The 14,860-nt window shown below is 38.5% G+C and overlaps 1 protein-coding gene across 2 annotated transcripts; it reads left to right on the top strand.

The window, feature by feature from the left end:
- Window positions 1–2,171: 2,171 nt before the first annotated feature.
- On the top strand, window positions 2,172–14,860 carry LOC114309144 (F-box protein PP2-A15-like). 2 transcript variants are annotated; one of them, XM_082919486.1, is made up of 3 exons: window positions 2,172–2,763; window positions 3,374–3,492; window positions 14,072–14,860. In XM_082919486.1, the coding sequence occupies exons 1-3, from the start codon at window positions 2,449–2,451 to the stop codon at window positions 14,532–14,534; spliced, it is 897 nt and encodes a 298-aa protein (XP_082775612.1). In that variant the 5' UTR covers window positions 2,172–2,448; the 3' UTR covers window positions 14,535–14,860. The 2 variants fall into 2 exon arrangements, with proteins under 2 accessions (XP_082775612.1, XP_082775613.1); XM_082919487.1 differs by having other exon boundaries at window positions 2,231–2,767; window positions 3,378–3,492.

Below are 14,860 nucleotides of genomic sequence, written 5' to 3'. Positions count from 1 at the left end.
ATTTTAGTGCTTAAATGACCACATCAATACTTTTTGCGCAATAACTAAAAAAACAATCATAATTAAATACAAAAAAAATTATAACTAAATATCTTAATATAATGTCATAATTAAAGAAAAAATTGATTATGACTAAAAAAGAAAATAACGTAACTAATGATGTATATGATATGAGAGTGTGTATAATAAATTTTTATTTAAAAAAAAAAAAAAAAAACAGAAGTTACATATTATCATCCACTAATGTTGACCACATTCTCATATTCATTTCACTTGGAGAAATGAATTGTTCATAAATAATTTGAAAATGTCACTTGGTTAGGGATTTTTTTTATAAATAAAAGAAAATGGATTGTTATTAAGTAAGTTTCCAAAGCTTCCTTATTTTTTGAGGCTGCATTTAAATTATAAGTATAGGTAAAAATTTGAATCTCTTTCCTTTTTCAAAGTCCTTACATTTTCACAAGCTAAATAAAATTCTTGATAAACTTTGGATAACTAACTTTATTAATATAGAATTATTCGAAGTTCATTAACAAACATTTTAAGGCATTTATTAACACAAAAAAAAAAAGAATAAATTATACTTTAAATTTTTATAGTTTAGTTCAAATTTTACTTTAATTTATATTATTTAAATTGAATAATTTCAAATACTTCAAATCCAGTTTCAATTTAATTCCTTATTTAAGTTGAAAGTTAAAATCAACAATTTTATAATATTTGAATTTCTTGAGGTGCACATACAGAAAAAATTAACGAAAAATTTGAATGAAATGTTCAAATTAAAACTAAACAAGGTGTAGGTACTAAAGTAAAATTTAGATCAAACTATAACAGTAAAAATGCTCCATAAAATATAATGGGCAAATTACACTGGTGGTTCTTATTTTTTACCCATTATGTCATTTTGGTCCCTATACTTTCAATTGGCTCAATTTTGATTTTTAATTTTAGATTTTGTTTCAATTTGATCTAATCAATAGTACCGTTAGTGTTTTTTAAAGAAAATTATCACTAAACTGGTTGAGGTTAACTAATTGAGTAAGTTTATAATTTTGCCCTTAAAAATATGTCATGTGACACTTATGTGCGTATTTTTCATTAAAAAAAAAATGCTAAGAAATTGAGACAAAATCATAAATCTAATATTAAAATCAAGCTAATTAAAAATATATAGACTAAAACGACACAAGGAGTAAAATACAGGACTACCATAATAATTTATCTAAAATTATATAAATATAAATAAAAATAATAAAATAAAGCTTGAGGGCTCGAAAATTCCAAAGCTCGATTGTCCCGAAATTGAAAACGACGTCGTTTTCAATTTTTTTTTTTGTTTTCCTCTCCTTAAACAGGGAAAAGAGAAAAGAGAGAAGAGAGAGAGAAGATGGAGGAAGAGAGAAGAGCAACGACGTGATGGCGTGATGGCGATGACGGGACGACGGGCTGCGTGATGGCGACGACGGGACGACGGGCTGTGTGTGTGTATACACAGATCTGTGTAGACACACAGAGCAATGGCGATGGGCGACGGAGGCGGCTTCTTCCTCCTCTTCTTCTTTCTCTGTTCTTCTCTCTTTCCCTCATTTTTTTATTTTGATTTTGATTTTTCTGATTTTTGTATTTTTTTGAGTTTTTGAGAAGAACAGATTTATTGGTGATCTATTCTTAGCTTTGGTGATCTGTTCTTCTCTATTTCTCTGCAAATTGGTGATTTGTTTTGGAATATTTCTCTAGTTCTTAGATTTGGTGAAAAAACTCATAATTTTTTTGAGTTTGTTTGTAAATTTTTTTGTTAATTTTTTTTTGTTGTTGATTTTGATCTCCACAGTAACAGAGCAAAAAAGGAGAAGGAAGAAGAGAGTGAAGGAAGAAGAAAATGGTAAAAAAAAAAAAAATCAAACAATGTCGTTTGAAAATTCGGGATAATCGAGCCCCTCTTCATTCGGGCTACGCAACCCGAAAATAATATAAGGGACCAAAAAACATTACCAAAAGGAAAATGATTTGTCCCCCTAAAAAAATCCCCCCTAATCTCTTAATTCTCAAAATGATGTCGTTTTGAACAAATTATTATTATTATTATTATTATTTTTTATTTTTTTTATTTTTTTGAAATTTAGGGGATTAGGGGCCAAAAATTAAGGGATGTAAGCAAGGTCGTTACCAAAAATACCAAAATAGACAAAAAGCACCAAAGAAAGAAAATTGTCTCTCCAGTCTCCTATCCCACTGTTTTCAGTCCTTCCTCCCCTATTAATCACCGCCCCTCTCCACTCCTCTCTCATCCATTCACACGTACACACCCTCTCTCTCTCTCTCTCTCTCTCCCCCCCCACACACACACAGTGTATCAGTAACTTGGCCACCACAACCACCACCGTTGACGGCGGCGACACCACCTCTGCAAAAATGATTTGAAGAAGGAGACTGGTGGTGAAGATGGGGGCGTCGCTGTCGAGCTTGACCGAATCGAACGGCTCATCCAATGGCGGAGGTTCGGGCTTCGGGGACATACCGGAGAGCTGCGTGGCCTGCGTCTTCCTCTACCTCACACCGCCGGAGATTTGCAACCTCGCTCGACTCAACCGCGCGTTCCGCGGCGCCGCCTCCTCCGACTCCGTCTGGGAATCCAAACTTCCATCGAACTACCATGATATTCTCAACTTAATGCCTCCGGAGAGGCACCAAAACCTCACCAAGAAAGACATCTTTGCCCTCCTCTCTCGCCCCTTCCCTTTCGGCGATGGCAACAAGGCATGTTCTTCTCTCATTTCGAACTCAAATTTATGGTTAAAGAATTGGCGATTAGGGTTTTGGGTGTTTGGGAATGAGCTAATTTTCTGTATAGTGCTTGGAGTTGAAATTTCCGGTCGGTTTTAATTTGGGATTTTTGTTGAGTTTATTGTTTTGGTTGGGAATGCTTGATTTTCTTCATGGGTGGTTAAGATTGAAAATGACAATTTCCTTCTGTCTTATTTTGGGTTTTGAAGTAGGGTTATTTTGCGTGTGGTTTTGGGTGAGAAATTTGAAAATTTGGGTTTATGGGAAGCTCTTAATATGTGTTTTATGGTTTTGATTCAGTTTATTATTTGGCTGGCTTTGTTTTTCTAGTAGTAATTTTCTCTGGTTTTGTGGGAAAGGTTGAAAACTGCAGTTTTGGGGGAGAACTTTGAAAACTGGTGTTTATGTGAAGCTCTTAATTTGTGTTTTATGGTTTTGATTCAGTTTATTATGTGGCTGGCTTTGTGTTTTTGGTAATTTTTTTCTCTGGTTTTGTGGAAAGGTTGAAAACTATAGTTTTGGAGGATTTATATATATATATATATATATTGATATACTTTTCTTGGTGTGGGAGATATTACAGGAAGTATGGTTGGACAGGGTTACAGGAAGGGTTTGTATGTCAATCTCGGCAAAAGGGATGGCGATAACTGGGATTGACGATCGAAGATACTGGAATTGGGTTCCTACCGAAGAATCTAGGTTAGATTCAAAACATGTCACAAGTACTATTTCAGTTAATGTTGATTTGTTAAGTTATATAACAAGCTGTTAGGAATGCTCGTATATTTGTACTGATGCTAAAAATTTTTAGTCTTGTCTAATGGTTCCAAGCTGAACTATTTAGATTTTAGAGCTATGCTTTGTCCTGTTGTATCCACTAGAAGGGCCCACGCAATCACAATGTCTATGACTGGCTTTATAGTGAGGCCCAGTGAACACTAGTCCTATGCCACAATGCTTGTGAGCCCATGCGATCATGCGAGCGAGTAGGATTTGACACCATTATAAGACATGAACTCACCCAATAGGCTAACCAAAGGTTGTCATTTAAGTTAATTTCTCCTACTTATATACCGAAGACCCCCATGTGGAGTTCTAATGTGGTACGCAAAAAGTGCTATCACAAGCCGTGGTCATTACAAAAGGATTGATGCTCCTAGCAAATTGTATTATTTGAGACAAGTTAGATTTTGATACAGCTATAGGGTCAAAACAGGGTAATGTTCTTTTTACATTTTATGATACTTGAATGGTGAAGCTTGGATTATTGTTTAACTTTTTCTGATCTTGTAATGCATTTTCATCACTTTGTTGGTACCTAAATAAGGATTTCTTACTTGATTACTAATTTTTTTTGGGTTCAAAAACTTCAAAACTTGAATAAGTTTATAAAAGTTATCTGTATGGATATGCATTTAAATACATTTATCACTATTTTTCCAATGATCTTAACCTATTATCCTAGGATTTTCCATACCGTTGCGTGTATGTCATATCATATATTTATCTTGTATTTATCTGTGTGCTTTATTGTTATTCTTGGTTCACTCATTGGTCCTATAGTTTTTGAGTGGTGCTACATGCACCAATTAGTATATTAACTAGTGTATCAATACTAGTTATAACATTATTATTGATTCCACTCATTATATAAATTACAAATACCAAAAACATCTTAAATTATGCCACCTCATCAATTGGTACACTAGTCAGTGCACTAATTGGTGCATATAGCATTAGTCATAGTTTTTGCATGATCAAACAAATCTCACCTGACTTATGGTGCTACCTCTCTCCAGATTTAGAGTATGTTTAAGAGCATAATTAAATGCTTAAAACTGAATGCATTTAATGTTTGCACAATTGCGTTTGATAATGCATAATCACTTACCACTTAAATATGAAAATTCACTGAAAATAAGTCTTAATTTTAAGCTGGATAGACGTGACTTGTTATCACCCAGTCATGAATATGCTACGTAGAAGGTAGCTTTCCTTTTCATTCTCAGCTAACATATTAACTTCAACGTGCAGTTCAGTGAAGCATTTATTGCCCCTACTATTGTCAAGGTGATCTTTCAATTAGCTTTGAGATAGTTGAAGACAACCATTCCAATTTGAAGTAGTGATCAATTTTTTTTTAGCCTACAATTAGGTTGTTGGGCCAGACCCTTGTAAACTTTTATTGGGCTTTTGGCTAAGGACCTGTACGAGGACTAGAGCACAACTGTCCTGAGATAAAAAGAGGGTGCTGGCTGTTTGCTTGAGTGGTTTCCCCTGCCACTCCAACAGTTGAGGTGCTGGGTTTTACGTCTTGGTTGGAAAACAGTTTTGTCTACTAACAACAACCAGCACCGCAAGAAGTAAGAAAGGAAAACAAAACCAACTTATATATATAAAAAAAAAAGGAAAAAAAATATAATAATAAATTTAAAAGAGGGACTAAAAGTCTAGGATTCCGAAAGTCGTTTTTACTCTTGCCTGTGAGGTGGCACTTATGAACAAAATCAATACAAAAAAGGATATAAAAAAAATATTTAAAAGGGGGACAAAAAGTCTAGGATCCTTGAAAGTCATTTTTACTGTTGCCTGTGAGGTGGCACATAGGAACAAAACCAATAGAGCGGAAAACAAAATTTATTTTTTTATAAAATGGGACTAAAAGTCTAGGATCCTTGAAAGTTGTTTTTACTCTTGCCTGTGAGGTGGCTCTTAGGAACTTAGCAAAAGCAATTTTGATCTCTCCTTTCATCTGTTCAATGCCCTTACTTTTGGTTCTATTTTTGATGGAAAATTACATAATTTTATGAGAGCTCCCATTTGAAATTACTAGGGTGATAGACTCTATAGAGTAAAACTGTTTTCTGAAGTGAGACCATTTGAGACGCTTGAGGAGCTGTGTATGATCTGTGATATATGGTGTGTGTATGCGGTTTACAGGGGAATACAGAAGTTTGGGTCAACAAAGTTGATTTACTTTTGGGTAGATGGCACAAATTTAATAAATATACTCAGTAAGTTCTTATATTTGTTTTTTTTAGCTGACCATAGCATGCATTGTGATCAGAAACTAAAAGAATGAAATTGGAAGAACTATGGGAACGGGTGCTTTTGGATGAGTTGCATTGTTTATTGAATAGGGAGAATTTGAGGGTCTGGTAAGTGAAACTTGTATTCTCTAAGAGCTTTATTGAAGAGCTTTTTATCAGTTTTATCATCAAGCTTTTGCTTGACAATTCTTTGATAGGTAGAATGCGCTAGTTCCTTCTAAAATCAATAATACTACATTGGATTAGGATTTTGGCTAAAACTTAACACTGCATCACATAAAAGATCACGGTTAGATGATAATGAATTGATGTGTTATGGTTAAGTTCACCATATTCAAAGGCAACAGCCTCGTTGTAATCGTGATTTTGCATGGGTGGACAGGTCCCCCATTTTTTGCTAGGCAGGGGTTTTAGGAATTGCTTCCTTGAGCTCCTCCTTTGTGGAATGGGGAAATCGAGAAGTTTAAGAAGTCAACAGGTCAGAAAATTTTAGTCAATCCCGGTTTTGTTTCTGGCAAAACTGAGGAGGGGATAGCAAAGTAAAAGGATAAGTGAGGACTCTGCCTTGGCCATTCATTATTGCAATAGAAATAAACTGGAATACTCCATCCTGTTAAGTGATGTTTTGTAAAAGAAAGTGTGAAAACTCTGTCTGAAAGCGTGAAACCTTTTTTATTCATCTGAATAAGTAGGTATGTTAAGCATTATTTTCTTCATTATCTTGCTGGGTTTCTCGATTTCATTGCTATTTTTCTCATATGACCATTTATCTTTCTGATACAAGAATTCACTACTCAATTGTGTCATGCTGGGACTGCTAATCCTCCCTTCATCTGGTATACTGTTTTTGACTATTCTAATTGCATTAAATTACTATCATTATGTTGATCTATGAAGTGCCCTATAATTTTTAAGAAAAGGTTGTGATTTAGCTCTTGCTTCATTACTGGTGTTGGATTGCTCTCTGCAAACCACTGATTTGCACTTTTCATTATGCCTCCTCATCTTTCCCTGGGATACCATTTAGACTTTATATTGGAGTAGTTTCTGTGCTAGATTATGACTGGAGGATGGGGTTCTGATGGACTAAAATATTTCTACTCCCCTACTTAACAATTATGTGTTTTGTTTCTCTGCTCCATGGTATGGGTCAACTGAGTTAAGACGTCATTGGAGGCTAGCCTCACTGCTAGATGTGTCTTTAGGAGGGTTTGCATTACCATTTTTTTGTTAAACCTTTGTTTTGGTTATTGCATTTGTTTAGGAAAAAAAGAAAGAAACAAAGAGAAACTAGATTCCTTATGTGTTGTTGGGCTAGGATAACTTCTCAAAAAATCCATTTTTTTTTTAATTATACATTTGAAAATGAATATGCTCCTTCAATAAATCTGAGATCCAAACATAGTGTAAAGGATTTTTAAACTTGCCCATATCAAATGAAAGTTGCTTTATTTGTTGTCATAAAATTGCAAACTGGAAACAAGTGTGCTATGCAGGGACTTTGTACTATTGAACTTAGGCTCCCTTTGGATGAGTGGATTTCAAATGAAGAAATTTGATGTTAAATTTAAAATTATAAGAAGATTAGAATTTACCATCACCTACCATCTCCACTACCACACACTCCACCTACCACCTCCACTTCACTCCACCTACCACCTACACCTACTACCACATTTTCTTCTATATATATGATCATTGTAAACATAATAAATATATCAATCAATAATACATAAATTCTTACATGGTATCAGAGCAAGGTTAAGAATTTAGTGATTCCGCTTCACCGGCGGGCGGCAGCCTCGCCTTGGCCGTCCGCCGGACAAACCCAAATTTTCTAATTCTCTCTCTCCTTCCTCAACAAACTGATTCATCACCCAACCCGTGAAGCAACGGTCCAGATTCACCCAAACCATCAAGATTACTCCTACGACTCTTCGCAAGGTTGAACCAAGGGTCCTTGGTTGGTAAACCCGTACTCTTCCTCGGACAGTAAGGGGAGTTCAGCAACCGCATGCACTACAGTGTCTTCAGCCAAAGAAACTGACGAGGATTCCTCTATGGATCTTGACTTGGACTTTTCTCTTCATCTTGGGAATGAGAAGATTTCCATCCCAAAGAAGCATGCAAGCTCTAATCTGAGGGCACCTGATATGCAGCCCGAGGTTGACTTGCACCTGAGTCTCTCCACTGGGCCTACTGAATCTGATATCACTAGTGTCCATTTAAGCTCCACTCCATCTCAAAGTGTGGCAGATATGCCACTGGTCACTGGTGGAGCCTTGCATATGGATGAAGGATTATCTTCGTTACGTTGGAAAACTGGAAATTCTTTCCATCCATTGCCTCTCACTCCATCCACTGGTGTTCTCTCTCCTGGTACTTCAAGCCCAGATACTGGCACCTTCAAGAATCACTGCTGCTATCTGCTAAAGCACTTGCCCCACATGGGCCTGACCCTCACGCCACCCACTTTCTCTCTCTCTAACCATACTTTTCCATCTCACCCCAACTTTCTTTATTTTATATATATATATATATATCTTTTTATTGCTTGATATTACCCAACCACTCCACGTTCACACCACGCCAAACACCACTCTTTCCCACTTTATTTTCTTTTCTCTGTATATACACTTTTTTTTTTTTTTTTTTGTCTTATCATATATTCTATCACTATACCAGCCCACATCTTCAAATCCCCCTCATCATATCTTCATATTTTTTAATCTATCACTACCCCCTTTAGGTATAATGGCTGACACCATCATGTGTTGGTTTGCACAACAACGTGGGTTCCATTACCCCTTTATTTATTTTATTTTCTCTTCATTTTTCCATTCTAAAAAAACAAATAAATAAATAAATAAATAAATAAATAAAATTATTCCAGTTGATTTTTCTGCATTACCACACCTACCATTCGAGTTTGCACAACACACTTGCTTTATTCATCTCCGGGGATCAACCCCGATCACAATTTTACACAAAAAAAAAAAAAAAAAAAAAAAAAAAAAAAACAAAACAACAACAACACAACAACGGCTTTGTTTTCTTTTCTGCAGCCGGCCACCAACCGACCTCACTTCTTCGCCTATTCCGCCGGTCTTTTCTTCTTGCCTCCGTCCTGAGCGACCCTTGCCGGTGCTGCCTCTGTGCTTCCTAATCCACCAAGCACATTCACTCCTCCCTGCTCCTTCACTGCAGCATATGGCGGACCTCCAAAACGGAACATCACGGTGGCCTTCCGCTTCAGCTCCTTGTTTTCAGCCCTTAGCACGCTTATCTCTGCTCGCGCATCCTTATACATGCGTTGGAGCAGAGCCAGCTGGGAGTTTAACTGCTGCACCTCATTTGCCCTACTCTGCAGCCGGTTCGACAAGTTTGTCACCGCAGTCATGGTTTCCACACATGACTTCAATGTATACTGATTGGCTTCCACATCCGACTGCACTGCCATTCTTTGCTCCACAGACCGCATCGGAAAGTTCAACGGAGCAAACTCCGGGGCGCTTGGTTGAGGTTCCAGTGCCACCGCACCAGTTTTCTCTCTTGTTGACTCGTTGAGGTCTGGAAAGAGAGTGAGTAGACTCCGGGAAGACGAGGCCATTTTCTGGGCAACAGAGTGTTACAGAATATCTCAGCACAACGAAGAATTTTTCGGAGGATTTCGCAGGTTTTTTTGCCTCTGCCTCGGCCTCAGGCTCCGTCTTGGTTAAATAGCCGAGGCAGCCACGCGCATCGCGCGCCTCTTGACGCCCGACAACCTGGCACGCCTTTTCATGGCACATCTTTTGATAAAGTGGGCGCGCCTTTTGAGGGCGCGACTTTTGAGGGCTCACTATATATATCCATATATATATATATATATTTGGGCAGCCTATATACACCATCATACAGTGTATTTTTTTTTTTTTTTTTTTGGGTCCGGCAAGACTCTGTAAACTGTCCCGACATTGATTCCGGTTAGCTCCTTTATGGGTCCGACAAGACTCTGTAAACTGTCCCGACATAGATTCCGGTTAGTTTCTACAAGGGTCCGACAAGACTCTGTAAACTGTCCCGACATTGATTCCGGTTAGTTTCTACAAGGGTCCAACAAGACTCCGTAAACTGTCACAACAACTGTCACAACATTACAACGGTCCGACATGACCCCATAAACTGTCTTCTACATCGGTCTGACACCGCCATCCAGTGTCTTCTACAACGTTATGACACCCCCATACAGTTGTAAGAAATTGATGTATTATTGATTGATATCTGATTGATTGTATTAATTACAGATGGTGAGGTACTCATTATATAGGAGAGGATTGGGGAGTAGGTGAGTGTGTGTGGTAGGTGAGTTGAGTGGAGGTGGTAGGTGATGATATATTTTAACAGCCCCCCGCAAACTCAAGGAGGATAGAAACTAACCAACTTGAGTTTGGAGAGAGGAGCAAAACAAGAAAATACATAAAAATAAAAAAGGATAGGAGACACTGTATGGTCGTGTCAGACCATTGGTGAAGACACTGGATGGTGGTGTCATAACGTTGTAGAGGACACTGTATGGGGGTGTCATAACGTTGTAGAGGACACTGTATGGTGGTGTCAGACCGATGTAGAAGACAGTTTATGGGGTCATGTCGGACCGTTGTAGCAGACAATGTTGTGACAGTTTACGGAGTCTTGCTGTACCCTTGTAGAAACTAACCGGAATCAATGTCGGGACAGTTTACAGAGTCTTGTCGGACCCTTAAAAAGTCGCACCCTCAAAAGGTGTGCCCAATTCATAAAAAGGCGTGCCATCAAAAGGCGTGCCCAATCCATAAAAAGGTGTGCCGGACATGATGATGGCGAGGCACGTGGGCGCCTTGGCTTGCGCGCCCGTTTGTCGTCTGTCGGTAAGAGGCGCGCGATGCGCGTGGTTGCCTCGGCTATAAGACGGAGGCTGAGGCTGAGGCAGAGAAAAGCTGCGAAAAACCTCTAAAAAAAAAAACTTCGTTGTGCTGAGAGAGAGTCTGAAAAACTCTTCGTTGTGCTGAGAGAGAGAGTCTGTAACACTCTGTTGCGAGAGATATTCTGTAACACTCTGTTGCCCAGAAAATGGCCTCGTCCTCGTCTTCCCGTGGACTGCTCACCCTCTTTCCCGACCTCAACGAGTCAACAAGAGAGAGAACTGGTGCGGTGGCACTGGAAACTCAACCAAGCGCCCCGGAGTTTGCTCCGTTGAACTTTCCGATGCGGTCGGTGGAGCAAAGAATGGCAGTGCAGTCGGATGTGGAGGCCAATCAGTATACTCTGAAGGCATGTGTGGAAAGCATGACGGCGGTCACAAACTTGTCGAACCGGCTGCAGAGTAGGACAAATGAGGTGCAGCATTTAAACTCCCAGCTGGCTCTGCTCCAACGCATGTATAAGGATGCGCGAGCAGAGATAAGCGTGCTAAGGGCAGAAAACAAGGAGCTGAAGCGGAAGGCCACCGTGATGTTCCGATTTGGAGGTCCTCCATATGCTGCAGTGGAGGAGTATGGGGGAGTGATCATGCCCAGTGGAGTGGGAAACACGGAGGCAACACCGGCAAGGGCCGCCCAGGACGGAGGCAAGAAGAAGAGACCGGCGGCAAAGTAGAGAAGAAAAATCCCACCTGTGGATGTGGGTGGTTTGTTTGTTGGTTGTTTTGTTTTGTTTTTTTTTTTTTTTTTTTTTTTGTTAAAATTGTGATCGGGGTTGATCCCGGAGAGGAATAAAATATGGTTGGATGTGCAAAGCTATATGGTATGAATGGAAGTGAAAAAAGATGAAAAAATAATGTGAAAGAAAAAATAAAGAAAGAAATAATAAAAATATAATTGAAATCAAAAAGGAAAGATGGGGAAAATAAGGAAAGTTGGTTGGAGAAAATAAATAAAAATAATGGAGTTTGAAAGCAATCGGAGGAGAGATTATGTTTGTTTTTTTTTTTTTTTTTGTTGAATATAATATAATAAAAAGATATATATATATATATATATATATAAAATAACGAAAGTGGGAACAATGAGTGCACCAAGAAACTTTATAATAAAAAAAAAATTTTGGGCGGTGGATGCAAAGTGAGGAGAGAGAGTGGCTGTTTTTTTTTTTTTTTTTTTTGGATAGTGGGATGGTCTGTGCAAGAGATGTGCAAGATATTAAAATAAACATATATATATATATATATATATATATTAAAATTAGAGAAAGTTGAGTGGGGTTTGCTCTGCAGTCTTCAAGACAATAGTATTACCACATGCGAGTGCAGGACCAACTTTCCAAGCAAACATGAGAAGAGGAAAGTGCCAGGGAATAATCTGCCCTGCAATGCCGATTTGTTCGTGCAATGTCTGATTCTTATTACGATTCGAATGAAGAGAGGTAAACAAAACCGTATAAACCGGAAATGAGAGTTCCAAGTGCAAAAAACACGGCAACTGAGAAGCTTCGACAGTATCGACGGCGTACGGAGGATCAACGCCGCCGGAGAGCGACGGCGAACCGTGAGGAAGTCGGCGGAGAGAGTGAAACCAGAAAGTACTGAGGTGAGCAAGAGTCACAGGCTGATCACATGCATAGGTTAGCACCACTGCATCTGCACGCTTCAATTCCTCCGCAAGCTGCCCTCGACTCGCCAAACGGGAAGAAGTATCGAAGATAGTAACGGGGATGCCGTCGGGGTAGAAGTCGGAGGGGAGGCGAGTAGGAGGCAAAACGGAGGGGACGCTTTCGGGAAAGTTTTCGGAAGCGGCGGCGGCGATCAAGCTTGATTTGCCGGTGCCGCGGTTGCCCACGACGGCGACGCGGACGGTGGTGCGGCCGCCTGCCATTGGAGAGCTGCTGCAATCAATGATCTGCGTAGAGCAGAGAGAGAGAGAGAGATCAAGCATCGCTTGTGTATATGAGCTGGTCTGTGGTCTGTGTGGAGGATGGGTCTGGAAAAGCTTGGTTGATACTTGGAGAGCTGCTGCAAGCAGACTAGGTTGAGGTCCGGCGGGCGGCTAAGGTGAGGTTGCCGCCCGCCGGGGAAGCGAAAATACTAGATTCTTAAACCTGCTCTGATACCATGTAAGAAATTGATGTATTATTGATTGATATCTGATTGATTGTATTAATTACAGATGGTGAGGTACTCATTATATAGGAGAGGATTGGGGAGTAGGTGAGTGTGTGTGGTAGGTGAGTTGAGTGGAGGTGGTAGGTGATGATATATTTTAACAGTGTCCTCTACAACGTTATGACACCCCCATACAGTGTCCTCTACAACGTTATGACACCACCATCCAGTGTCTTCACCAATGGTCTGACACGACCATACAGTGTCTCTTATCCTTTTTTATTTTTATGTATTTTCTTGTTTTGTTACTCTCTCCAAACTCAAGTTGGTTAGTTTCTATCCTCCTTGAGTTTGCGGGGGGCTGTTAGAATTTACCATCACCTACCATCTCCACTACCACACACTCCACCTACCACCTCCACTTCACTCCACCTACCACCTACACCTACTACCACATTTTCTTCTATATATATGATCATTGTAAACATAATAAATATATCAATCAATAATACATAAATTCTTACAATTACCTATAGAAAGTAGATTGATAACATTAAAGTGGACAATTAAATAGAGGTACATGTAATTTGTTAAGATCGTAGAATATTTTATGGAAGAATTTCGAACAACTATTTTCACCTGGTTATTTGATATTCATCAATGTAAAATTCTTAAATTCATTCTTAATATGTATAGCTAAAGGGAAATAGGGTGTGTACCATTTGTAAGTTATGTCATTTGTGAGTTTGATTATCACAAATGGCATAACTCAATACTGTATGAGTCATAAAATTGAGTTATAACTAAACATCACATGAGGTATAACCAAAAAACTCTTGGATCATAACTAAAATTTTGTTATAACCAACATCACAATATGTCATAACTAACAACACAATAGATCATAACCATTGACTCAAAGATCCTAACCAAATATTCATATGGTACACAATAGAATTTCCCATATCTAAAGCATTACATTGAATTGAAGGCTATGCTCTTCAAATTATTGATTTCAAACCCATTTATTTCAAATCCATAAATCCAAAAGCAACGTTAAATTCTGCCTGCCCTTTAAACCAGTTTACTGAGATTATATTTCTGCCTTACATTAGCAAATAATAATGTGTTTTTGGAATTTAAGTGCATATTTTATGTTCTCTGATTGCAGGTTCCATGTAGTGGCCTATTTGCAGCAAATATGGTGGTTTGAAGTAGACGGGGTGATCAAGTTTCCTTTTCCTGCTGATATATATACTCTGTCATTTAGGATTCACCTTGGAAAATTCTCAAAAAGGCTGGGACGGCGTGTTTGCAGTTTCGAGCACACCCATGGTTGGGATATAAAGCCTGTACGGTTTGAGTTCTCAACTTCAGATGGTCAGCAAGCGTCAACTCAGTGCTGTTTAGACGCGACTCAACAAGACAATGCAAATGGAAACCACAAACGTGGCTGCTGGATAGAATATAAGGTAGGTCAGTTCATTGTCAAGGAGTCAGATCCTACTACTGAAGTGAGATTTTCAATGAAACAAATCGATTGCACACATTCAAAAGGTGGGCTTTGTGTAGATTGTGTATCCATCATCCCAAGTGATTTGAAAGACCGAAGAAGAATAGGGGTTCTGAAATAATCATATAGGACATGTTTAGTATTTTGTCAGTGATCCCAGTAGGTTTTATTTGGGATTTTATCATACTGCTTTTACTTTCAAAAGCATTTGATAATGTGGAGGATGTCATAATTGTGTTTTTTGAATTAGGTATGTGTCCTCTGTTTCATGTAATTTCTAGGCGCTGTTTTCTACCCAGTTTTGTTTTAAAATTTTATGGCATTGCAGAATATAATAAGTGAATACGCTTGTGTTACCAAGATACATTTGCAAAACAGTTTCTGGGTAAGAATTTGTAATCTAATTGAGATGTGAATGAGATATAATTCTTCATTAGAACTTGTCAA

The sequence above is a fragment of the Camellia sinensis genome, chromosome 3, assembly GCF_055761805.1.
Source record: "Camellia sinensis isolate YWXY chromosome 3, ASM5576180v1, whole genome shotgun sequence".
Taxonomy (NCBI): Eukaryota; Viridiplantae; Streptophyta; class Magnoliopsida; order Ericales; family Theaceae; genus Camellia; species Camellia sinensis.
This window is presented reverse-complemented; position numbering and strand designations above follow the sequence as displayed.